General features: G+C 38.6%; 3 protein-coding genes across 3 annotated transcripts in view; 1 reads left to right on the top strand and 2 right to left on the bottom strand.

Moving 5' to 3' along the window:
• Nucleotides 1-25,774, top strand: part of VPS11 (vacuolar protein sorting 11) — an 87,209-nt gene extending 61,435 nt beyond the window's left edge. Inside the window, exon 5 of the mRNA XM_089377039.1 lies at nt 24,880-25,774. Coding sequence (XP_089233165.1) covers nt 24,880-25,266 — 387 coding nt within the window. The 3' untranslated portion in view covers nt 25,267-25,774. The remainder of the gene's footprint in view (nt 1-24,879) is intronic.
• Nucleotides 5,625-8,490, bottom strand: LOC149225279 (uncharacterized). Its single transcript, XM_089375056.1, has 2 exons — nt 6,052-8,490; nt 5,625-5,927 (listed from the first exon to the last, which is right to left on the bottom strand). The coding sequence occupies exons 1-2, from the start codon at nt 8,254-8,256 to the stop codon at nt 5,733-5,735; spliced, it is 2,400 nt and encodes a 799-aa protein (XP_089231182.1). The 5' UTR covers nt 8,257-8,490; the 3' UTR covers nt 5,625-5,732.
• Nucleotides 11,855-16,178, bottom strand: LOC149225278 (uncharacterized). The gene is made up of 4 exons (XM_089376832.1): nt 16,042-16,178; nt 13,043-14,601; nt 12,801-12,942; nt 11,855-12,665 (listed from the first exon to the last, which is right to left on the bottom strand). Exons 1-4 carry the CDS (start codon nt 16,176-16,178, stop codon nt 12,203-12,205), a joined length of 2,301 nt encoding a protein of 766 aa, XP_089232958.1. The 3' UTR covers nt 11,855-12,202.
• Nucleotides 25,775-26,750: the final 976 nt, after the last annotated feature.

Below are 26,750 nucleotides of genomic sequence, written 5' to 3'. Positions count from 1 at the left end.
AGATGATTCAAATGACAAAACCTCCTTTCTATATATAGGAGTCTAAGGGGTCACAATATAACCAAGCCGACCTAACAATAATAATATAAAGGCACAAAAATAACAATAGAGGGATTCTATAGGGCACAATAATAACAATATGGGGACAATAGGGCCACAACAATAATAATAAGGAATACAGTGACAATAGTAATGGGGGAATCACTAGTATTATAGGGACCTAACAAGCCCTGATCTAGATCCCATTGTGTTAGACAATATTGATCCAACATCAGAATGGGTGGAGGAGGCTGAAGATACTGAGTTTGATATTGACATGGTGTTAGGGGGTTGATCCCATTTCAGATGTGGTAGCGCCATCATAACCAGAATTAGTAGCTGCATCAAGCAAAGGCAAACAACTAACGGAAGGCACTAGTCATGCAGATCTACAAACTCGTGCTTCCATTAGGTCCACTTCTATTGTTATCGGTGCTATTATTGAGGTTGTAGATGAGTCTAAGGCATCCTCAAAGTTTGATTGAAATGATATTTCTATAGCTGCTGTTGATGATCCTGTGTCTAGTAGTGGTGATGAGTTTGATCATGATGAGGAATGATCATGTTGACCACTGATATAGTGATATGTACCTATAGAGTCTAGACTTGTAGTCTTGTAGTAGGCCAATGGCCCCATAGCTTGCAGCATTGCTTTTGGACTTTATAAGTCGTTTAGAGCCTCATTGCTTATGTATTTTGTCAATGATATGTATTGCACTCGGTGCCATTTTGATATTTTCACCTTTACATGGTATATAGATGAACAAACTTTGCATATTTTGTCTCTATTGGTTTGGAATCATGGTTTTAAATCTTAAAAGTATTTTTTTAATTAAAAATTAATTATTTCATTTTTTTAAAACCGGTTCATTGAGATCTGACCAGTCTCGGTTTGACTGGTTTCGGTTTGAAACCCAGTTTCTTAGGTGGACCGATCCGGTCACCAGTTCCGGTTTTTAGTACTATGGTGTGGCTCCACTATTTAGTAGCCATACACCGACTAGTAAGGTGCATGGGGAAAGGTAGGAAACAAGTAAAAATTTAGTTTTGAAACTTCTAGTAAAACTCTTCCACTCGAACTTCTATTGATGCAACTACAATTGATTGCATTTCCTTTTTGCCCTTCTTCCTCTGTGGACACTATGAAGCATATGTTTTGTCTTATGACAGGCAAAGCACTTGACCTTAGTCAAGTCTTCTTCTTCTTTGGTTGTGAGGTTGACTTCTCACTCTTGCTGCTCAACCCTTTTCCTTTGCTCTTCATTGCTGGATTGGCATGAGAAAGTTTCTCATCATCCCTCTTATGATTTCCTCTTGATAGAGATTCTTCTTGAATCTCCTCCTGCATGAAATCATCCCACAGTCTATCCCAATCAAGAAGTTTCTCTCGTGCCACCATTCCCTTGATGAAAGAAGTCCATGGCTTGGTTAAGTCATTTAGGGTCATCCTTACTGTCTCTCCATCTGTCACGACCTTTCCAATTGCGTCTAATTCATCTCGAACATGTATGGTCCTGGTGAGATAAGAAATCACTGTATCTAATTTGGTCATCTTGGTGTTTTTGAGCTTTTCGCTCAACACCATCTTCTTGAGCTTTTCGCTCAACACCATCTTCTTGTTGGTATTATCACTCTGGTATAACTTTGTTAGATCCTCCCACATCTCCCTTGTTGTATTCTTCTCGAATAGGGGAGGAATCACATGATCCTTCACTGCATCTAAGATAATCCTTCTGGATTTCATGTTTTTTTGACAGTGGATGGCCAAATATGTAACATCTATAAGCGGGGTGAGTTTGGTGTTAGCAAACTCCCACATGCCATTCTCCATGAGAATCAGTGAAACCCTTGCCTTCTAGGGAATAATGTTATAGGCACCGTCCAACCTATCCTCAAACCTGAAATCGATTGCGGTCATCTCCAAATCAAAAACTTAACTGAAAGGTTCTTCTTGGTCCTTTAGGCATTTGTCAATTAATTTGTTATCACACCCCTTATTGATATGATCTCCCTCTCTCCCTCTAGGGGCTGGGCTCCGCTAATCATGCTAGATGCACTAATTCTACCTCCATACAACTCCCTCTTACTCGAGTGTGCCTCTTGTGTGCGTTGCTACGCAACCCTATCCCACTGTTCACTTGTATCGACTACCTCTCATGTGTCCCCCGATAACACCCTTCATTTGCACTTTCGTTTTGACCTTTGCTGTAGACCCCAAATTGTCTTTGCCTGTGTCGGAATGTGCTGGCTTTGAATGTTGGTGGTTGTGGCAACTTCCATTCAATCGTTCAACCATATTCATTGTTAGTTGGCTCGACAGGGGTTCAAACTATTTGCATCTATAGGCGGCCTTGTCTCACTATTCGACGAAATCCTACCACCTTGTAACATGTTTTCCTCTTCTGGCTCTTTGCCTCGCAGCTCGAATCCCTTTGTAGTAACTGTTTGTTTGCCTTTATCTACGACTCTACTGTTGTTCCCCCATGCGACCCTGTCTAGTTACTGGTGATCACTTCCGAACCTTGAATTTAGTGGCAACTGCCTCCCTCGACTGGGTCAGCAGCTCCTTGCTGGACACCCTGTTGACTATCTTTTGCGTCTAGTTGGGTTGACCCCGACTATAGTCTTGGCTGTTGCCTATGCCTTCAGTCCACAACAACCTTGGCACTTTGGCCTCATGTCTTGCGACCTTTGTTTGCGGCTTTTCCAATGTCACAATGACCTATTGGTTCAAAGCTCTGCCATTGCATTCTGATGCTAGTCTGACAACTGTGGATGGAAACCATAGATCCGTAGTTAGTGGTTGGTTTTGTAGATCACTTCGTAGCCCACCCAAACATGCTTTTTTTAATTGTTCTTTTTTAATCTTCACCCAATTTTTTTTTCCCTTACCCCCTTTTGCAATGTATAGATTTGATCTGTATGTCACTATGCTTGCAAAAATAAACCTGGTTGCTTGTATGGTTGCGACCGAACCTAGCCCCGATGATCTCTATACCAACCTTGCACCTTGAGATCAAATTCTCAAAGTTTTTGCTCTGATATCATGTTTAGATCCTAAACCTAGCGTCTGACCATTAGTTCCTAGTAGATTTATCATAGATTTACTAAATAAAATTGCAACTATGTATTTAAACAATTATTCAGGGAAAGTTAAATACAACCAATTTCAATCACATATGACACATACAAATTCCACCCAATCAAATCAGTGCTTTATTAAATCTTAATTAGAACCTACATGGGCTCTTGCCTTGGGATAATGGTCCAACTGAGAAATTTACAGTTACAACATACGCTGGATCTGATCTTGCTGATTAATCTATAATATATCTACTTGGGTGATATGGATCCTCTATGGTGCACCCCTACACCTTCATTGGAATCAACACACTTGAGTAACACACTCCTAGGTTGAGAAAATACCTTTCTCAATGGCTTGTGTTGCTATATGGTGTGTCATTCTCCCCTTCTTACTTTGCTTTATAAATTTACATTGAGCTATGTCTGCGTTGCCTCAAAATCTAGCAGGCCTTGTAAGGGATAACCTACAAGGCAAAAACTAGACTAAGGGACAACAATGAGGTGTGATCCACTGTCACCACAACCACTACCCCTTGCTTTTTGTGGTCTTTCACCTTTGGGAGGCTTCCCTTTAGATAGGTCACCTATGAGAGATATGCTAAGTTCAAGAATCATGGTGACAAGAGAGGCTTATAAAGGATAACTCTTCTTAAGGACATGGCTCAATAAGCTAGGAAAGGCAGCTCACATCCTCTAATAAAGCCTATTTGGGGCACAATTGACTTAGGGCTTGAGAGATAGTAAGCCAAATGGATTAGCCTAGAATCAAGAGGCCAAGAAAAGGTTTCCGAACAATGAATAATAGCTATCAAATAGACTAAAAAACCTTCAGTAAGTCCCCAAGTTGAAGCCTAGAGCAAGCGAGGGTTTCTTATGGCAAAATCTACCTAGGGAAAGAGAAATCAACCTTAAAATGGATACATTGGCCACTAAAGGGAGTTGTTTTTGAGGCAATCAAGACTCCTAATTTTGAGTCCTTCCACAAGACCAAATTCCCGCTCTAGGTCAACTCGCAAAACTCACACCCTACCTCTAGTTAGCGACTTTACCTTAAGAGGGCCAAAATTCAAAAAAAGAGAGCGAAATTGAGTTAGGGTTAAATTTGTGAGTGATCACCAAAATGACAAGGCCAATGCCTAGTCCTTAGGATGATGGAGTTTATGGAGGTGAAAGATTGGCTAAATTTCGGTAAGGAGAAAGGGAATTTTGAAGCCCTAGCTCAAAACCCTAGCTATTACCTTTGTGAGGGATCAAGGTCACTTGGGAGAGCTATTCCAAAGATACACCAAGGGGATTGCCATTCACATTTCATACATGAGTAATGCATACAATGTCATTATCTAGATTCTATACAATTGATCTTCAATAATAAATGGCACAATAGAAAAACCTTAGATAACAATTCATTCCATACATTAGACACAAGAACAAAGATTTCTCAAATACAAGGCTTACTTATAAGATGAAATGCATGATCAATTCTTTATTGATCCAAAGTAACATCTCCAATGCCAAGAAATAGCTCCAAATAGCAAAATACTCCATAAAGTCACATCTCCACAAGAATCCAAGAGGTCGAAATCTCTAAGAGGCCGAAATTATGTCACAAGTGATGATGATGAGATACAATGATCCTCTCCTCTATTTATATGAGGAGGATGACTACTAATTAGCCTAATAACACCCCTAAAACAAGTTTGATGCCACAATGTATTTGGGTTACAAGCCAACCCACTAACTTTAAACAAATATGCCCTAATTAGCCCACAGTTGTGAGCTGTAAGCTCTCTAGCGCTGACATCATCCAATGAAAAGTGGCCCTAAATGGCATGTCCAAGGTGGTGTAGAAGCATGCCAAGTCCATGATCTGAGGGTCGGCCCTCAAATCCGCCTCATTGCCTCTTTCCCAAGATCCAGATGGGGGCACCACATAGTGGTCTTCAACCACTCAAAGTGGCCTCCTTTGCTTCAACGTTGAGGGTTTCTCAAGTGCAACAAACCCTCCCTAGTCTCTCATGGTGAGACCAACCTCATTTGGGTTTGGAACAATGTTGCACGAAGCGGGAGCGAAGCGGAAGCGCGAAGCGGAAGCGCGAAGCGCGGAAGCGTCATTTTCCAAAAATCTAGGGAGCGAAGCGTCCGCGGAAGCGTCTGCTATATATATATATATTTTTATATATTTTTTTGCATTTATACTCAAAACAAACATCCCAAATACCAAATTAATTGTAGAAGACATGAAAACATGCATATTTTTGCATAAATCAAGATAGATATGGCATCCATGATTCCATTGTAGTTACTAGTATGTACAACAATCATCTATATTCTAGCTATTACAAACATACATCAAATTTTTAAGCATATTATAAAACATAAAACATTTAAGCATATTATAAAACATAAAACATAGAGCATATTATGATTTATCTAGCAAGTGAGCAACTGTCAACATTTGTCATGTCCAAAATTCAAATAATAATGTTTACAAAATATGTCACTTGGTCACCGCCAAGCCAAAAAGGTTCAAAATTCAAATTCACAAGTCTACAAGTCTAATGAGTAATCTATAGACTATGACAAAAAGAAGTAGATTGTGAATATATCTACTAATCTCTCCTCCTTCCACCACGAATAGAACGTGATGGCGTGCCTCCACGTGGTGGCAATGAAGAAGATGGTCCCTGTGTAAGTCGTGGCACTGGAACTGATGAAGAAGAACCCCCTGCTGTTGGTGTTGAACCATGGAACCTAGGACCAGATGGGGGTGGGGGTGGTGGCATATCAACACGGTCATCATCATCCTAGAATCGCTCAAAAAATTCATGCAAAAAAAAAAAAACACTAGTTAACAAAAAAATTAAAAACATGAATTAGAGAAATGCTTTATAAGGGAAAATTGGAAAATTCATACCACAATGGACATACCTGGATAAGAGCATCCTCTAATTGCTCTAGTTGCAACACTCCATCCTCCAAATTGGGCTCCTCTGGATGCTTGTCCCAAGTCAACAAGTCTTTATTAGACTTTGCATCTTCACAGTAATGGGACAACAATCGCAAGTTGTAATGAACATAAACCAAGCTCTCTGCCCGATCTAAACTCAACCTGTTCCTTTTAACACTGTGGATGAAAGAATAAGAGCTCCAACACCTCTCTGCAGAAGAAGTGTTTACCACCTGTGATAGCACCCGCAATGCCAAACTCTGTAGAAGTGGAGTAGGCCCTCCATGCATGTTCCACCACTCAAGAGCAGAAAAATGCTCTCGATCTTCAATTGAATGCATGCTCCCAAATGGACCAGTGTTGAGCGTATAGTTGCTCACCTGTCTCCGTACCAATGCAGCCTCCTCATTATCAGGGATTAATCTACTCAATGCAGCCATATATTTTTCGTGAACCTCTTTATCTTGGTGTGGTTTTTTCCTGCTTCCCCCCCCAGGTGCTGGTTTTGAAAGCCATGATGGATGATAGTACCTAGGTGTCAAAACATATGCTAATGCATGCAATGGAACATTTAGCATATCCCATCGCTTTTCCACCTCTTCACGAATATAATTGTACAAGGTGGTATCTCTAGGCTCAACAATGTCTTTAATCTGCCCCAACATGCTATCCATTTGCTCATACACCTCCCCAATTACTGGTCGATCTGAATCTGCAAACTTGATCATGTAATAAATTGGTTTGGTGAATTGCAAAACATATTTAACCTGTGACCAAAAGTAAGTGTCAAGAACAGTGTCCTTGACTACATTAGCAGTAGCACCATCTGTACACTGGTTAATTTCATCCCATGTTTCAGCACACACCAGATTAGTTAAAGCTTGTCTCACCTTCACTAGCCGCCTAAAGGTGAGGTAATAACTAGCAAATCTTGTCTTTGCAATTTTAAGCAATTGCAACTTGGAGTAAGTGCCATAGAAGTAGTTTACCCTTGTATGCCCTGTGATGAATTTAATGAGCTGCTTCCCTTTCCTGTAAACCTCAGCAATCCACCCACATTCTTTGTGTTTCACAATATCATGCATCAAAAGGTTCAATGTGTGAACCAGGCACCCAGACCAAAAGATGTGTGGATGAGTACGCTCAATAATTTTTCCTGCTGCCTTACAATTTGCTGCATTATCTGTGATCACTTGAACCACATTATTCGGACCAACATCTTTGATTGATTTCAATAGGAGATCTGCAATGTTTTGTGCAGTTGCACTGATGGAGGAGGAGTCATGACATGCAATAAATACTGCACCCTTAGAAGAAACACCAAGAACATTTATCAAATGTTGGTTTCTAATATTTGTCCACCCATCTGATACAATGGATACCCCATAATCCACCCACTCATGTGTAAAACGTGTCACAGCTCTTTGAACCTTAGCTTTTTCTCTTTCTAATAACACTGTTCTAGCTTTCTCATAGTTGGGGGCCTTGTATCCTTTTGGGGCTTCATTGATGGCCTTTACCATGTCATGCCAATAGGGAGAGCGAAGCACATTGAATGGTACACCGCAAGCACAAAGAAAACGGACTACCTTTCCATCCACATCATCCCTCCCAGTAACATTAAGGAAATCCCCTATTGTTTTTCTACCTCCAGAGGTTGCAGAAGTACCATAAGGAGATGGGCAACTACCAAATTTAGAGGTTGCACTTGATTCTGAATGAGTTTTTTGTTTCTTGTTTTTTTGTTGTGCAGCCATCTCTATTTTGATGTATTTTTGTCTTTGTTCACTTGAAATTTTTGGGCAAATGGCTACCCCCACAGAACCCTTTTTTTCATCACTCTCTAGCACCCCACAAAAATGCCTCCTCAGACGGGTATATGAACCCGTATATGGTTTTCCTCCATGACAATCATGAGGGCACATCCATTTGTAAGATCCACCACCCTTTCCCCCTTCAAGTTTGGTCACATAGTTCCACAAGGGATTTGATGTACCTTTCCCATCTTGTGCTTCAGTGTCCTCTTCAAGTTCATCCCCTTCCTCTTCAAACCCTTCCTCCTCATCATACATTGGGTCACTACTATTAGGACCAAGTTCATCCCCTTCCTCTTCCCCTCTATTCCTCACCCTTGCCATCATTAAAACCAAGAGTGGAATGATACATAGAAGCCAAAAGAACACCATCTTGGAATATGGATATAGGTGGTGGACAACCTGTAAATAAAGGAGCAAGTAGAAACAATGGGAAAGAGTAGGAGAGGGAGGAGAAAAATACAATTTTTTTTTCAAAAAAACAAGGGAGTTTGGGGTTTGAACTTACCTCTTTAGCTCTTGTAGATGAAGTCCTCCAAGCTCTTGCTCCAAGCTCCTCCTCCTTCTCCTAGCTCCTCCTCCTTCTCCTAGCTCCTCCTCCTTCACTCCTCCAAGCTCTCCTCTCTTCTCCTCTCCTTTCCTCTCTTCTCTTCTCCTCTCCTCTCTTCTCTTCTCCAACTCTCATAAACTCAAAGTGAGAAAATGAGAAGAGAATGGGGGCTTTATTCTTTTCTAAAGTCACCCTAGACTCACCCTAAACTAACCTAACCCACCCCCTCATGCTAGTTAAGTCACATATTAAAACAAATTTAAAAAAAATAAATTAAAAAAAAGGAGGCCGCGGGGTTGCTTGCGGAATCGCCTGGGTGGCGTGCGGGTGGCGTGCGGTTCCGGGCCGGAAGCGTGGCGCCACCCCGTGCCCGAACCGCCCTCCGATCCGCGGTTCCGGGGTGGCCGCAACCCAAAAGGCAGGAATCGCCTTTTTAAATAGGATCCGCGCAACCTTAAAATCGGAACCGCGCTTCCGACTTGGATTCCGGGACGGTTCGCTCCGATCCGCGGTTCCGGGTTTGGATCCTCCGGGGGGGGGGGCGATTCCTGCAACCCTGGTTTGGAATCAACTGCCATCCAGAGAGCAAGAAGAGAGAGCTCTAAGTCTTTTTTTTATTTTATTTTCTGAAATTAGTTCAAGAGTGAAATAAACTTTACGAAAATGTTTAATTAAGCATTTTTGGGCCATATAAGGGACCCACGCCCTTCTTAGCTGCTTGAGCAGGCCTAAAACAACCACTTAACTCGTAAAAACACCATAGTTTTTTGCCGAAACGGTCCCAAAGCATCATGAGCTGCACTGTACAACATTTCAAAATTGCAAAATGCCATAGGGTGTGGCCGACGACATTTTGGGGAAGTTTCAAAGTTTTCGTACATTTCTAGTACCAGTATGCTACCCAGGGAGGCGTTTTGTGCAACATAGCCATAAAGAACTTGCCACCCTTGCCATGGTACCTTTTTCATCCTCTAACTTTCTCATGTCCTTGGCCCCTCAACTGATAGTGCTATTTGGCTCCCCTATCACCTGATGTGGGGCATGAGTTTTAGATATCTTTAATTAGTTGATTAAGTTTTTGCAACTCTCTTTTATTCCTACTACCTCTTTTGGCTTCTGTCGCCGCAAACATTAAACAAGCAACAATATAAATGAGCTAGGGCAGAGCTTGAACCTGAACTATAAATATTTATAGCCTTTTTCTTAACCACATTATTTCTTCTTCCGAGACCCCTACGCTGAATTGCCTTTAGCTATCAGCTATTTCAAGTTCGACTTTGTTAAGCTGAGTGCTTTCCTTATCCTTTTTGGATAACACAAATTTTAAAATGTTATTTTCTTAGGATGATCATCTATGTTTGTTTGGTAAGCGAAGTAGAGACATGCATTTGTGTCATATAATACATAAAATAATCATCCACCCAACAAAATTTATTTATGAAATATTGTGTGAAAATGATGTTTTGATTCTTGAGGGCTACCACCCTTTCAAAAATAAAAATGAATTCAACTTTAACAACTTCACACCATCATCCATATATTATGTTTTGTTGGGAAGATGGGAGTGCTAAACTCAATTCTGTAATTTGATATGTAATGAGTAAAATAAATTATAGCTTAGGATGATGCTTATATTTGTATGTTTATAAAAAACTTCTTTTCCATAGGTATTTCTAGAATAACTATATACATTATCACTAGTATTTTGTTTTTCACATTTTTGCAATTCTTAAAATTGACAAAGAAATATGGCCTTGAGTCTTTATCTTAGTTGTGTCCTAATTTTCAATTCTTGAATTTTAAGGACAAGACAATTTGTTTCATGTGTTTCTTGTTGAAGAATGTAACTAGTGTCGGTCTTCATAATTGTATTTGAGTCATAATGTAATGTATTTGTCAAAAGAAAGAAAATAAATTTTATTGTAAAAGAAATTGACTTATTAAAGCATGGGTTTCATGATTGGGTCAATAATTAATAGGTCAAAGCCTCCATTGTAGGCTTCTAGGGTTTATGTCAAGAGTCCTTGTCCATGTCATCATGTAGTAGACCCTTCTTGGGCTTTGTTTATCAAGAAAGAAATTTATTTTTATGTAACCTAAGTTATTTAGGCCGCCTCCACCAATTTGGCCTCAACCTAGACAAGTCGGCCTACTTGGGAGGCAGAATCCATTATATAAAGGCAACAATGTGACTTCATTTGGAACACACATCCAAACAGTTTGATCTCAGTTGCAGGAGCACAAAAGAAGTGCAAAATAGGAAGGAGGAGAGAAGAAGCCTAGAAGAAGAACAAACCCTAAATGAAGAAAGAAGAACCTTATTTTTTCTCTCTTGTGTCTCACGTTCAAAAATATGAAGCTCTAGGAGGGCCAAAGTTGTAGGGTTGCAGTAGGGCCAAAATTTTGAAGATGGGGGCCGAAATTCTATAGCCAAGGATCAAAATTTTGTAGTCGGGGACCGAAATTATGACTTGAAGCCGGGTTGAAGCAATTTGACAAAAGTTGACTTCTAGTGTTTGGTTCATCATCTTGAGAGGATGACTTGGTGGAGGATGAAGGTCTTCTTGGATTGTCTCAAGTTGGATTTGAATATACTAGTGGAAGAGTTTGACTGGGTTTTCCCCATCTTAGGGGTTTTAGCCCTGGTTGAGTGCCTATATCTGGTGTCCTTGGTCTTCATTTTTTATTTTGATGATTGCTTGATGAGAAGAAGAATATAAAGAAAGTAAATAAGAACATAAATATATCACAAGTAATTGTTAAGACAAAAAAATCTTTCTTCCTTTCTGGATTTCTAACATGGTTTTAGAGCTAAGGTGAAGGAGGAAAGAAAAAGGCAGCTTGAAGATCTATTGAAAAGGGTTAGAGAGAAGGATAATATAAGAAGAGGAAGACCTATTATCTAGTAAGGAAAACATTATAAAATCTATGAAGACAGAGAATAAGTTAGAAGGAACTACCAAAGAGGATGGAAGAAAAGGATGGATCTCATCCTTGAAAAACTTAAAGTATTAGAATTTGTTCAAGGGAAAGTTTAAAAACCAACAGATGATGCAAGAAAAGAAAAGTACAAGGACACTGACATCTTGGCCATGAATCTAATTGTGGATGGAGTAAAGGACAATCTAATCCCCTACATATCCAACATAGATACTGCACAAGGAATGTATGAAACTCTCTCCAAACTATTCACCATCAAGAACATTGGACAAATAGCTAGTCTCAAGAATGAACTAAGAATAATGAAGATGACAAAAGATGATATTGTTTCTTCATATTTTGTGAGGATCTCTGGAGTGAGAGATGAGCTCCAAGCCATTGATGAAGCTATGCCAGAAAAAGAACTTGTGATTGCTGCACTGTTAGGACCAGTGTTGATAATATCGGTATCGGGAAAATATCGGCGAGGGTCCGGAAAATATCTTATCGGAAATATCGGCGAAAATATCGGCAAAATATCGGCAAATATCGGCAAGCATAAAAAATGCATAATATATTCATTTTTTTTCAGATTTCTAAACATATAAAGCAATAACAACATGAACTAAACACATTGGCACATAAATATGAAGAAAACACTGATATATATGATGTCAAATAGAAATGATATATCAAAGGCGATACCAAATCGTGCTAATCCCTGATAATTGTCCATTCAAGGACTCAAATGTGGAGAACCAATACAAAATAACATCACATATAATAATAAAAGTATCTCATCATCATGAGTTACATGTAGCATAACAAATAAAACTAGCAGCTATCTATCTACTGCCCTCTCCCCCTTTTACGGGAAAACATGATGGGCTGTTTGTCAGGCCTGCCCCTAGTAGTAGAAGGCCCTGACACTGCCTCTGCACCTAATGTCAAATAATGAGTGATAGGCATGGAGCTATGCTCTCCTATATCTATAGCAGATGGTGTTGATGCTGATGCTCCCGCAGTGTCCTCCTCCAGCTCCTCCTGCTCCTCCTCTAAGTGCTGCTGCTCCTCTGACTCCGAGTCCTCCTCTTGCTGCCCCTGCTCTAATGGATCATCTGCCACTGGCTCCTCCAACCATGAAGGTGACTCCTCCAATATGGGCTCCTGAGACTCCACCCTCCACGGAGACAATACATCAATATTGTCTAAGGAAATGGCATCTGGATCCACTGGTGATTCTATTTGCCTCACTCGAAGTCGGATGTTGTAATGCACATACACCAAATCGTTGAGGCGTGCGAACTCCAACCTGTAAGAGTGTCAAAAAAAGTAATGAGTCTTGACTCTTGACTCTTGAGTCTTGACACTTGAAGGTCATAAATTAAAAATTAAAAATTACAATAAGTGTAATTGCTCAACTGAAGGCTTGAGTTCAAAGTTATACCTGTTGCGCTTTTTGGCGTGTATTTTCTCAAATACACTCCAATTGCGCTCACACCCTGAAGAGCTACATGTTTGACTCAAGATTCGCATAGCCAAATTTTGCAAATTTGGTACCCTTGCACCATAGCTTCGCCACCAAAGATCTACAACAAAATAATGAAATAAAAAATTCAAAAACTTAAAAGTTAAAACATAATTAAATTCAAATTTATAATTTCTAATGAGTGATGACTTGTCACTTACGTGGCATGAAGAGGGCCCTTTCCTTAATGGCATCATCAAAGCCAAATAGGCCAACACAATCCTGATAATTATGTATCTCGCGGCTGATTTTGAGACGAAGCTCAGAATCAGGTACCATCCTCTCAATACAGGAATGGAGCCCTTCAATCACCTCGCCATCAAAACGAAAATTGCATTTGTATGCAAATGCAGGGTTGAGGAAGAGTGCTGCTGCATGAATGGGTCGATGAAGCATCCCTGTCCACCGACTATCGATCACATCCCATAACATCATCTGCCTATTAAGGCCAGCAGAACCCTTGTCTGCATAATAGGAACGAATGGCCTCCTTGGCCCTATCCATGCCCTCATACAAATAAGGCATTGCAGGCTTCTCTCCATCCACCAATCTAAGAACCTTTACTATAGGTTCGCTAACTGCACATGCTTCTTCTACTCCACGCCAAAATGTCTCAGAGTACACCATTTTTTCAATGGCTTTCCCATCAGGTCTCCTGCTGTATCTACAACCACGCCAATCATTAGACACAAACATTTGCTTCAACTCGTACTGACATCGAAGCAAAGACTGAAGAGTAATAAAGGTTGTGGCAAAACGTGTGATGGCAGGACGCCGCAACTCCTTGTTTCCTGTGAACCTCCTCCTAAGGCTAAGAACAATAGCATGGTTATAAATAAACTTGGGGATGCTCCTAGCCATATGAACTGCCTCCTTGATGAAGGAGAGTTTCCCCATATCCTCAAGCAACAAATCAAGACAATGCGCTGCACATGGAGTCCAGAACAATGTGGGATGCCTCTCCATAAGCATTCTGCCGGCAGACACATAATTAGCTGCATTGTCTGTTACGACTTGCACCACATTCTGCACACCAATCTCCTGAATGAACCCATCTAACAACTCACATATTGTTGCTGCATCTTTGATATGTTCTGATGCATCCAACGATTTAATAAACATGGTACCTTTAGGACAATGTACCAAGAAATTTAGAAGGGTCCTACCCTTCCTATCTGTCCAACCATCAGACATCACTGTGCATCCAGTGACTTCCCATGTCTGTTTCAACTCCGCCAATCTAGAGTTGATGTCCTCTTTTTCTGCTTGAAGAATTGGCCCCCGCAACTCCTCATATGTGGCACTTTTGTACCCTGGGCCCACAACAGCAATAGCATCACACATTGGTTGCCAAAATGGATTGGTTTTTGTGATGCTGAGAGGTAAGTCGCTCCAATAAATACACCTCCCCATGACTCTATCTGCTTCTTCCTTCTCCTTTTTTTTGACAAGCGATTTTATGCCAGGTTGTGCTCCAGCTCCTGTTCGTGGAACAAAAAATGATGACCTCGCATTCACACTAGCATGTGATGGTGTGCCAGTTGTGGAGCCCCTCCCACTAGCGCCAGTAGGGCCACTACCCTGAACATCAAAATCATGAGAAGATATCCCAAAGGATCTACCTGCACGTTCAGCTTTGTTTCTTTCCGCCTCTTCCTTCTTTCTATCCTTTTCTTCAATTGCCTCAAGAGCTTTTCGTATAAGCTCCGGACTAGAAACTCTACAAATGCCAACATCATGTCCAGGGAGTCTAGCAAGATGGTATTTCAGTCGTGTAACCCCACCTGTCATCTTGTCCCCACACAATTTGCATGAAAGATATGCACGATTTGTCCCACCATCAGGGATCCCATACTCCCAAAATGGGTCCAAGTTTTTTGGCATATTTGTATTTTGTAGTGGGCTCCGGCTAACTCAAAAGGAAACCTACAGCACCAAAAAAAATTTAGAATTAGTAACTTAATAAGTTATTAAGCAATATATAACCCTTGTTTTTTTAATATATAAAATTTAAATTTATAAAATTCTGAAGAAAAGCTCAGATCGATCATCGAACTACCCAGAAGAAATGTCAAGCATAAAATCAAAATTCTGGGCAATTCTGTGAATAAAACACTGCAGACCTGGGCCCATAGACTGAAGTTCTCAAGGGAATCGAACGGGCTATTGACACTTATCGAAAGATGGACTGCTGTTTTTTGAATTTTCTGACCAAAATAAAATAACATCTTTAAAAAATTAGCCAATGATGTGGCTAAGTTAATGTTTACAATGTACATTGTCTCACAGGTCTGAGCTCTAAAAGGTCTTCACTGAATTTGGTAATTAACAATTTAACACAGGTCCAAATTTTTCTACAAATGCTACAGGTCTATAATTCCAAATTTTTCTACAAATGCTACAGGTCTATAATTCCAAATTGCTACTAATTAATGGCAGCATGACAGCAGTAATCTTGATTCTTGACATAGTGACCTGATGACTGTAATGATAGTTGTTGTAACTTGTGACATGACAGTGACATAGAATTAGGCTTGCACTCCATTACAGTGGTGACACAATGATTCTCATTAACACAGTGACAATCTCTGTGGTAACTTGACACACATCTCAAAAGCTCTCTATTTCAGTATAAACAATGTGAAGGATCGCTTGACTGCAGCTCATGACTTGTTCTTACAATGGCTCTGGTTTGCATCTTTAATGGTGTCACTATACTCTGCATTATACTGTGGCATTGGGTTCGATAACATGTGGTGGCATAGTCTCATATGGCAGTGACAAAGACACATGGTTTTAAGTTTTTATTATTTAACATTCACACATAAGTTATACATTTTGTCTATGTATCATTAAGGACTTTGGACAGTATCGAATTCCCATCCGAGACAACCAACTCTGATTTCTCATGTCCGGGACTAAAAATTGATGCCAACGTTTTTCTCGGACACTGTAATTTTAACGAATTATTTTTCTGTGGGAGATAATAATAGTACCAAAATTTTTCTTTGGGACTGTGAGTAATGTTAAGTTGTTAACCTTTTCTTCTATTCCCAGCAGTGTTGAAAATTTTTCTTTGGTATTCAGACAGACATGATATTCAGACATGATATTAAACCCTCCGCAGCCAAAGTATTAAGTTTTAACGGTTGGGGAATACGTATTACGCATACCTGGAAAGTTGTAAACACATAAACTGGAACCCTCCGCAGCCAAAACCCTCCGCAGCCACCGTTCGAACTTCGCAGCGTCTCCAGGCTCCAGCTCTAACGAAAACTCGAAACAGAAATGGATCATTTACGGCCAAACCCCAATTTATAAATGCTGCCGGCGATTTTTATGGTCGTCGCGCGATATTTGTAAAAAAATCGCCGAGATTTCGGATATATCGCGAGAAATTCAAAACTAGAAAAAATCGCGAGAAATTACAGCCGAAATTTCGTTTTGGTAAAAATCTCGCGATATTTACGATTTTCGCCGAAATATCGGCGATATTTTCAACACTGGTTAGGACTACCAAAATCATGGAGCTCTTTTGCATCAAGTATTAGTAGTTGGAAGGACACACCATCTTTTGAACAAATGTGGAATGGTTGCAGTCAAGAAGAAGCCCACATCTCATTAGCAAACGATAAGAAGGAAGAAGATGAGGACAACACCTCCAATGCATACTATGCTAATCACAGTATTAAAAACCGACCGGTTCACTGGCTAAACCAATCGGACCGGGCAAAACACAGACTGAGGGGCCATTTCGCCTTTTTTTCACAAAAAAAATGCCTAACTGGTCGGTTTATGACGAAACTGACCGATTTATGTGTAAACCGACCGGTTCATTGCCACGTCGACCGCGAACCCATCAGGCGGCTTTTTGGTGGCTTGGAGTTGGACTTGGAGCTATTTTGGAGATAGTTTGGAGCTGTTAGTAGAGTTGGCATCTTCAAGAGGAGGCTAAGGAAGCTAGTTTTCATTTCCAGGTAAGGATTTTCACTTGCAAAATCCATATTTCACTGCTGTCCATGTATTTAATTTTTTTAATGTGTTCAATGCTACATTGTTATCAAATCTCTAGTTCTATGCTATCAAATTTTGTAGGCTAAATATGCCCATTTTTTTCCCAAATTTATCTTAGGTTTTCCATTTTTCTTAGCTGCATTTTTTTTTAATGGTAAATTTCTTTGCAAATTTCAAATATTTCTAGCCACCATGCCTCCAAAAGCCAAGGATAGTGCATGGGCTCATTGTGATGTGATTGATGGAAAAATGATATGCAAATTTTGCAATAAATATATTGGAGGTTGGGGTATTCTCAAGTTGAAACAACACTTGGCTAAGATAAGAGGCCAAGTAAAGCCACGTGATGCACCAAACGAAGTGCCTGGTCCTGTTAAGGCAAATTACCTTGCCAAGTTTGAGAAGTTTGAGGAGAATAAGGCTAGGGAGAAGGCTATCCAAGAAGAAATTGCAAGGAAGAAGGAAATTTTACAAGCCATGAAAGAGAGTGGGTATGATGATTTTGAGATTCAAGACTCCTCTTTTATCCCTTCCACCAATGACCCCTTTCACTATGTTCCTCCTGCTCTTGGGTCTTATGATCAAGGCCAACAATCTAGAGGAACGAAGAGTACGAACATCCCAAGTTATTTCTCATCCTTTGCCACCACTACCTCTACTAATCCCACTTCCTCCCAACCAAGTCGTCAACCCACTTTGGATGAACATTGGAAACAATAAGGCAAGGAATCTTCTTTTCAATACATCGCAAGATGGTGGTATGATGCAGATATCCCATTTAATGTTGCTTGCTCACTTTATTACCAAGCTATGTGGGACTCCGTTATAGCTATAGGAAAGGGATTCAAAGGGTTTACTGTGCATGACTTGAGGGGAGCGCTTTTGCAAAAAGAGATTTGTTCCATTGATGAGCATTTGGTTGAGTATAAAGAGTCATGGCTCAAAACAAGTTGTTCCATCATGTCAAATGGTTGGACCAATGGAAAGAACCATACTATTACTAATTTCCTTGTTTCTTGCCCTCAAGGAACCATGTTTTTGAGATCAGTTGATGCATCTGATAAGGTGAAGGATGCAACCCTTCTATTTGAGCTTTTGGATGAAATTATTCAACAAGTGGGGGAGCAGAATGTTGTGCAGGTCATCACAAATAATTCCTTAAACTATGTTCATGCTGGAAAGATGCTTGAGTCCAATATAAGACCAAATTTTGGACTCCATGTGTTGCACATTGCATAGACCTTATGCTTGAGGAAATAGCCAAATTGGAGTGGGTAAAAAACATTGTAGAGCATGCCAAGTACATTACAAAATACATCTACAACCGCTCATGTGTATTGAGCCTAATGAGGAAAAACACTGGGAGCAAAGAGCTTGTTAGGCCTGCAATTACGAGATTTGCAACTCACTTACTCACGTTGCAATGTCTCAATTCTAAGCAAAAAGACTTGTAGAAAATGTTTTCTTCTGATGATTGGACTTCATCTCAGTGGGCTTGTAGACAAGATGGCAAAGACACCAAAAATAAAGTTTTTGACAATTATTTTTGGAAAAGGTCTGCAGAGCTTGTGAAAATTACCAAGCCCCTTATTAAGGTGCTACAAATGGTGGATGGGGAAAAATTGGCCATGGGCTACATTTATGAGGCTATGGATCAGGCAAAGGAGCAGATATGGGCAACTTACAAGGATAAGTTAGCTAAATATGGGCATATATGGGAGATCATTGATAACAAATGGAACAATCAACTCCATCATCCTATACATGCCGTTGGGTATTTTTTGAACCCAAAGTATCGTTATAAAGCTCGGTTAGGAGATCTACAGATTGGGGAGGTCAAAGATGGATTATATGATTGCTTTGGAGCGCAAGGTCCCTAACCACTCAGACCAGTTGGGAATACATAAACAACTTTCTCTTTTCAGTATGGCAGCAGGTACCGTTGGCAAAAAATAGGGAAAGATGGCAAGAGATGTGGATCAACCAGGTAAGCAATTCCAATTTTTTTCTCTTTTAAAGTTCAATTGTTTACAAATTTACAATTCAAATTGTCTGTAAATACTTGTAAATAACTAATGAAATGAACTAAGTTACTAATTAATGTATTTTTCTTTGCAGTAGATTGGTGGGAGTCATTTGTCTTCTAATGTCCTCAATTGCAAAAGTTTGTACTTAGAGTCCTTAGCCAAACTTGCAACGCTTTAGGTTGTGAGCGCAATTGGTCTTTTTTTGAGCGCATACACACGAAGAAGAGAACCCGCTTGGAACAAAAACGATTAAATGATCTTGTCTTTGTGCAATACAGCCTTTGACTAAGGCGCAACCAATTGATGAACAAAAGACCTGATCTAGATCCCATTGTGTTGGACAATATTGATCCAATATCAGAATGGTGGAGGAGACTGAAGATCCCGAGTTTGATTCTAATTTTGATATTGACATGGTGTTGGGGGGGATGATCCCAATGAAGATTTGGTAGCGCCATTGGAACCAGAATTAGTAGCCGCATCAAGCAAAGGAAAACAACCAAAGGAAGGCACTAGTCATGCAACTCGACCAACTCGTGCTTCCATTAGGTCCACTTCTATTGTTATTGGTGCTACTACTGAGGTTCCAGCTGACGCTGAGGCATCCTCAGACTTTGATCTAGATGATGTTTATGTAGCTCCTGTTGATGATCCCATGTCTAGTAGTGGTGATGATTTTGATCATGATGAGGAATGATCATGTTGATCCTTCATATAGTGATATGTACCTGTAGAGTCTAGACTTGTGGTCTTGTAGTCGGCCAATGGCCCTATACCTTGTAGCATTGGTTTTGGACTTTATAGGCCATTTGGAGCCTCATTGCTTATGTTTTGTCGATGATATGTATTGCACTCGGTGCCATTTTGATATATTCACCTTTACATGGTATATAGATGAGAGAACTTTGCATATTTTGTCTCTATTGGTTTGGAATCATGCTTTTAAATCTTAAAAATAGTTTTTTACATTAAAAATTAATTATTTCATGTATTTTTTTTTAAATCGGTTCATTGAGATCTGATTGGTTCCAGTTTGACTGGTTCCGGTTTGAAACATGGTTTATTAGGTGGACTTGTCTGATCACTGGATCCGGTTTTTAATACTATGCTGCTAATCACAAGATGAAGGGGGGATACAAGAAATTCATAGGACCAAAGAATAAGGTTGATCTATCAAAGATTGAATGTTACAATTGTCATAATATGGGACATTACAAGAGTCAATGTCCTGAAAATCCAAGGAATATAAAGAGAGAAAGAGAACATGCAAATGTTGTTGATAAATCTCCACCAAAGAAGAACAAGACTGAAGAATTTGAAGTCAAAGATTTATACTATTAAGTCTTTCCTTGCATATCCTTCTAGATCCCTATTTTAAGTTTTGTAAAGTTTGCCTTTATATGTCTTGTTATAAATTCTTGATTTGTTTTGTTAAGTTATAGGCATCCCTCAGAAAGATTGGATTAAAAGGGAGCCTTCACCAATTTACCAAAAGATAAGTATATTGTTCTTTGTTTCCTTTTTCGTGTTTGATTTCCTCCATACACTTAGATTTATTTGTATCAATGTTGCGAACATTGACATCAAGATAAAATTGGCAAAGGTCCGGATAACCAAAAAATCGTAAAAATTGGGAAAATATCAGTAAAAGTTGGCAAACACCGGGAAATCAAGATACCATCAAATATCGGTAAAAATCGGCAAAGATCAGCTAGGACAAAAAACGTGATTTCGAGATAAAATCGAGATGTTCGCAACACTGATTTGTATTGTATACTCATAATCATGATTCATTTCATTGTATTTTCCTTGGTAGAAAAGCTTGCAGGAATACATGAAGGTTGTGGAGGAAACTTCAAGAAAGGACATGTGTCATGAAAGTAGGCTTGTTGCTAAAGAAACTCTACAAGGTTTGTTAAATAACAAATGAAGGTATGTTTGATAATTTGATTTGATTTAACTTGTTGTAGAAGAAGGTATGACTAATCTTCATTTTGAAATTTGCTTTATATATTACTTTCTTATGTCTATGGTTTTTGAATCAGAAGGATTTTGGTTTGGGTGATTAATCTTTAGATTGAATCTACTATTACCACTCTATGTCTTGCTATTTGCTCATTTTGGTGAAACCCTAACCCTTAGGGTTCACTATAAAACCCTAACCTTTTGATGCTTAGGATGAAACCCTAATCTTCTTAAGGTTTATTGATAACATTTAGATCTCTTGTCAAAATCCTACCCTCTTAATGTTTAGGGTTTTGGTAATGTTATGGTAAAACCCTATCCTTTTAGGGTTTGTTGTTGATATCTAGAAACCCTAGTTTTCTTAGGGTTTGGTATATTAGGGATTATGACTAAACCCTTGCAATAGTCAATCCTAGGAATGAAAATCCAGGGCGTCTGTACTTCTGTATGATTTAAACCCTACCCTGGTTAAGATTTATTGTATGTCTAATTTTTTGGAGTTTGATGGGATTACAATACCGATATAAGTTTCTAGAAAGTATTGATGGAACCCTAGAGATGAAATGATAATATGATAACTTGATTGTTGATATTCATGTTTTAGTTTTTGAAATCTAGAATTTGTAATAAAACCCTAGTAGTTGATTTTCTAGGGCATGATAATGAAACTCTAGAAGTATAATGTTTTCGATCATTGATATGATTTAGTTTTGATGATGAAACCCTAGTAAATATTGTTGCAAGAAGTCTAAAACTGTTGATTGATTATAAAACCTAACTAGGTTTAGGTTTAGGTTTAGAATGTCTAAAATATGATTTATTATAATGACATGCCAACCCTATATTGATAAAGTTGACTTCATGCCCTTGCACATATATATTTGTGTTTGGTCGTACTTGTTGAAAGTTTATAGGTACATAATCTTCAAGATGATGAAAAGAGGGAGCTGTGAGAACCTCGATGACATTAAACTTTGATAGATGATCTTGTTGCCATGTGAAGGAATGATGAAGTTTTGGAAGGTCTAAATTCTCCGATAAATTATTGATGCAAAAGGGAAGAGTCTGTGTGACTAGAAGTATAAGATAATTGATGGACTTGTCCCCTAGTTACTTGGATAAAAGATAGTGTGTATCTCCCTAGTTGGGAGGGAGCTTGAAGAGAAATGAACGACTTGATGAAAAGTCCATGAGGATGTTTGAAATCGGAGAACAGCTGAAGCGCTATTAATGGTTATTCATAATCAATAAAGCTAGATGTTTTTGAAAGAAGTGCTGAAGCTGAGTTGGGTGCTGATGAAGAAGTTAAAGAAGATAGTTTCTGATGAAGATATGTTTGGATAATATGATGATAACCTAAGCAACATTTTTTCATTTGAAGATCCCAGAGGTTTGTGTTAACTTACATATATATTTAAAAGTTTGTTGCTAATTGAGATTGTGATTGTACAAGATCTCTCCATAAGAAAATTGAATGTTTGAAGCATGCTTGGATTGGTGGATATATCTAGTTTAGTTAATAAGGAGAGTTGAAGCATCTTGGGGCGACAAGATGCTTGGGAGGACATCTGGGTGGCTTGTGATGATGTCTAGATTCTAAAGTAGGGAGGGTGGCATTGGTCTTGGAGCTCCAACCTTGGATACACACCTAGATCCTTGGGTTGGTGTTTGAGCTAAAGCTTGATGGTACCTAGAGTGGCTAATGCTTGGAACACACCTTAGTCACACACAGTTAGATACCCTGGTTAGGTATCTAATCTGTAGCATTTGCGTGTGCTACGACTCTTCATAGAGTATATCATTGTGAGATCTTCCATGTACCCTTGTATATATGTAATTATGAATACCTCCCTAGTTAAGAGGGAGTGTTGAAGAATGTAACTAGTGTCGGTCTTCATAATTGTATTTGAGTTATAATGTAATGTATTTGTCAAAAGAAAGAAAAATAAATTTTATTGTAAAAGAAATTGACTTATTAAAGCATGGGTTTCATGCTTGGGTCAAGGATTAATAGGTCAAATCCTCAATTGTAGGTTTCGAGGGTTTATGTCAAGAGTCTTTGTCTATGTCATCATCTAATAGACCCTTCTTGGGCTTTGTTTATCAAGAAATAAATTTATTTTTATGTAAACTAAGTTATTTAGGCCTCCTCCACCAAGTCGGCCTAATTGGGAGGCAGAATCCACTATATAAAGGTAGCAACTCGACCTCATTTGGAACACACATCCAAACAATTCGATCTGCAGTTGCAGGAGGACAAAAGAAGTGTGAAATAGGAAGGAGTGAAGAAGCCTAGAAGAAGAACAAACCCTAAGCGAAGAAGGAAGAACTTTGTTCTCTCTCTTGTCTCACAGGTGCAAAAATCTGAAGCTGTAGGAGGGCCAAAGTTGCAGGGCTACAGTAGAGCTGAATTTTTGAAGTTGGGGGACGAAATTCTGAAGCTGGGGACTGAAATTCTGACTTGAAGCTGGGTTGAAGGAGTTTGATAAAAATTGACTTCTAGTGTTTGGTTCATCATCTTGAAAGGTTGACTTGGTGGAGGGGAAAGGTCTTTTGGTCTGGTCTAAGGTCTTGGATTGTCTTAAGTTTGATTTGAATCTACTAGTGGAAGAGTTTGATTTGGTTTTCCCCTTCTTAGGGGTTTTAGCTTTGGCTGAGTGTCTATATTTGGTGTCCTTGGTCTTCATGTTTTATTTTGATGATTGCTTGATGAGAAGAAGAATATAAAGAAAGTAAATAAGAACATAAGTATATCACAAGTAATTGTCAAGACAAGAAAATCTTTCTGCCTTTCTGGTTTTCTAACATTTCTACCTGTTGACTTTATCTATAATGATTTGTGTTGAAGTTGCTTAGTGCTGCCCAAACTTTTACATTAGAAACTATTCCCCAGTACCAATCTCGAGGTTCAAGTAAAATGGCAGATTCAGTAAACCAATAATACCTAATTACAATATAAAAAATTAGAAAAGTCATAAGATGAAAGAATACCAACATCCATGGCTGACACAGGCTAATTACAATATAACAATTAGAAAAGCTATAAGATGAAGGAATACAAAAATCCGGGGTTGACCCAGGGCCATCTTCTTTAATCTTTTTAGTCAGATATGCTAGAGTTTTTTGTTCAACCTCAACACTACATTTTTGCATGGGTAGTTTCTGAACCTGTGAACCATAGTTTAATCTGCTAAATAACTTCTGTATCTTTAGCAGGAACAAGACCTTTTAAAACATTTTTTAGGGCCATCTATTAGGCAATTGAACTAGGTAACTTACTAAGCACCAAGTACTTAGACAGTAAATGTAGCCCCATAAGGCCCTATAATGCATCTAATATGAATCTCCTAATCACAGTAACCTCAATTGTTTCCTCAACCTACTTTTCCATCTCTTAACAAACGTAGTTTATCACCCTGAAGCAACTATGCCAGAATTACTAGATCAACAACGACCATTCCCATTCAACAACAATCCTAACTACTAATATTATCTAGAACAGGTTCAGTTATTCATTCTTATGTCATCTTATCCTTAAAGGACATTGAGGTCTACATTTGTATGAGGTTCTCTGTTCATTCTTTTGCCTGAACAAATGTCCAGAGATTGTTTTTCTTCTGGGGTTTCTACCTTTAGTTCTACAAATAGCATAATTAATGGCATAGTAACTTACAGGGAGTTGAATGTTGGTGCGTCAGCTGATAATAATTCAGTCATTCTCTAGTGTCATTCCTATCATTGCTAAACCTTGATGCCTTCATATTTTCTGTAAAGATTCCAGTACAAAAGCCATTCTAGAGATTAGCAGTTTGCCATATAATTTTTCCTTTCCACAATTATTTATATTTGCTTGCGACACATGGCTTTTTGCACTGACGCAATCCAAATTCTCCATCCAAACAGCGGAAATTTTTGAAGATGCAAGAAGTGAGTAAACATTAAATGCCTTTTTGCTTTCTCACAAGGTGTCCTTTTTCATATATTTGATACAGGAGGAGACTGCAGCTATGCGTAGAGAGGTACAGGAACTCCGTACAAATGCAAGGATTTTTCAGCTGAGCAAATGCACTGCATGTACATTTACGCTTGATCTTCCAGCAGTACATTTTATGTGCATGCATTCATTTCATCAACGTTGTCTTGGTGACAATGAGAAGGAATGTCCTGTTTGTGCTCCTCAGAACAGAACATTGCTTGAAATGAAGAGGAACTTGGAACAAAATGCCAAGGACCATGACAGATTTTTCCAACTTGTTCGAAATTCTAATGATGGTTTTTCTGTGATTGCGAATTACTTTGGGAGGGGGATTCTGAACAAGCCAAAAAATGTCACTCCAAACATGAGCAGATCAAGCACTGGTCCATCTAACTTATTTTGAAGGAAATTTTGGTTTTCATGGTGTGTGATCCCTGTGTCTCTAATTGATAAAGAAAGAGATCTGTTGAATATGTTGTGTCAATTCCAATCAAATCATTTGCACTTCAGAAAGCAAACTGGATCTCATTCACAGTTGATGTTGAGACAAAGTTTCATTAAATTGATTGCTTATTTTTATAAAGCTTGTGTAAGCATGTACAGATGAGAATTGCCTGACAAGTTGTTGCATGCTATTCAGCAACGTGCATTCTTTACAAGAGTCGGTAACTAAAGAGGCTTTCTAGGCGTTGAGAACTGATGGACACGCTTTCCATACCAGATCATCCTGGATTTCTGGTTTTTTTTTTTAACTGTGATGGAGTTGATTTGCAAGCTCAAAATGGTGTTTCAGGCTTCAGAGTCAAATTATTCCACTTGGCGGTTGCCGCTGAATATATTTTGCTGCTAACAGGCTTTTGTATTTGGACCTTGAGCCAGAAACTCAAAATAGCTTCTATTTGTGTGCTCACCATTTCATTGTAGATTTGTATTTTTATAAGATGGAAGTGAACCTTGCTTTTCGTGTTGGTGTTGCGCTTGCCAAGGCAAAGCAAAGCATCCAGGGCATCACCTTGGCCCAAGTAATTGTCTCCTTTTTTGAGGTTCTTATGATGACAAAGTTGCCTATTTTGTGTTCCATCTTTATCACTCATGAATATTAGAAGATAAGCTTAAAAGTAAATTACAATTAGTTCTCTTTATTTTCACTGTTATTTGAAGTTAATTTGATAGTTCACTTCACAAGAACATCATAAATACATAAAATAATTCATATTAAATATTTATTATAAAAATATAATCATGAATACATAGAGTATTCCATATTAAATAACAAATATTTATTATAAAAATATATATAAATATACATGGTGGGTGATAGGTTGTCTTTAGCAAAGGACATAAAACTATTATTATTCTGCATTAAACATTACATTGTTATTTATTACATAATAATCATTACATTGTAATCTTAGTTGTAATATGTCTTAGGTATATTTAAAGTCTTTTCTTCTTAAAAACACTGTGTCCTGAAAGCATGGAAAATGAAAACAACTTCTGAGAATAATGAATCATCTTTTTGTAATTTTCACCTACTTGATAAGTTTGAGGACATAAGGTGATGAGACCTTCAAAACTTTGAACCATATTTTTGCATCGAAAAGGGGTTAATTCATCCAAGGTGGATTCTTTTTGGTACTCTTTGATAATAATATTTATAATTTGATCTTTTTTGTTGTTGACTTCAAGGTGCATAGATTTTCAGATGCTTCCATATGTAAAAACACCATTAACTTTGGTTAGTTGCCTTGGGATATTGGTATGTTGATTCTTGCATACTCAATTTTGTGTTTTAGGTGTCAATACAATATCCTAATAAACTAATCATTTGTAATCTATGTTGTAATCCTATGGTGATTTATTTGAGTCAACATGACGGATTATGAT

Source organism: Pinus tabuliformis, chromosome J, assembly GCF_031772625.1.
Source record: "Pinus tabuliformis cultivar Carrire ecotype Pingquan chromosome J, CPIR1, whole genome shotgun sequence".
NCBI lineage: Eukaryota > Viridiplantae > Streptophyta > Pinopsida > Pinales > Pinaceae > Pinus > Pinus tabuliformis.
This window is presented reverse-complemented; position numbering and strand designations above follow the sequence as displayed.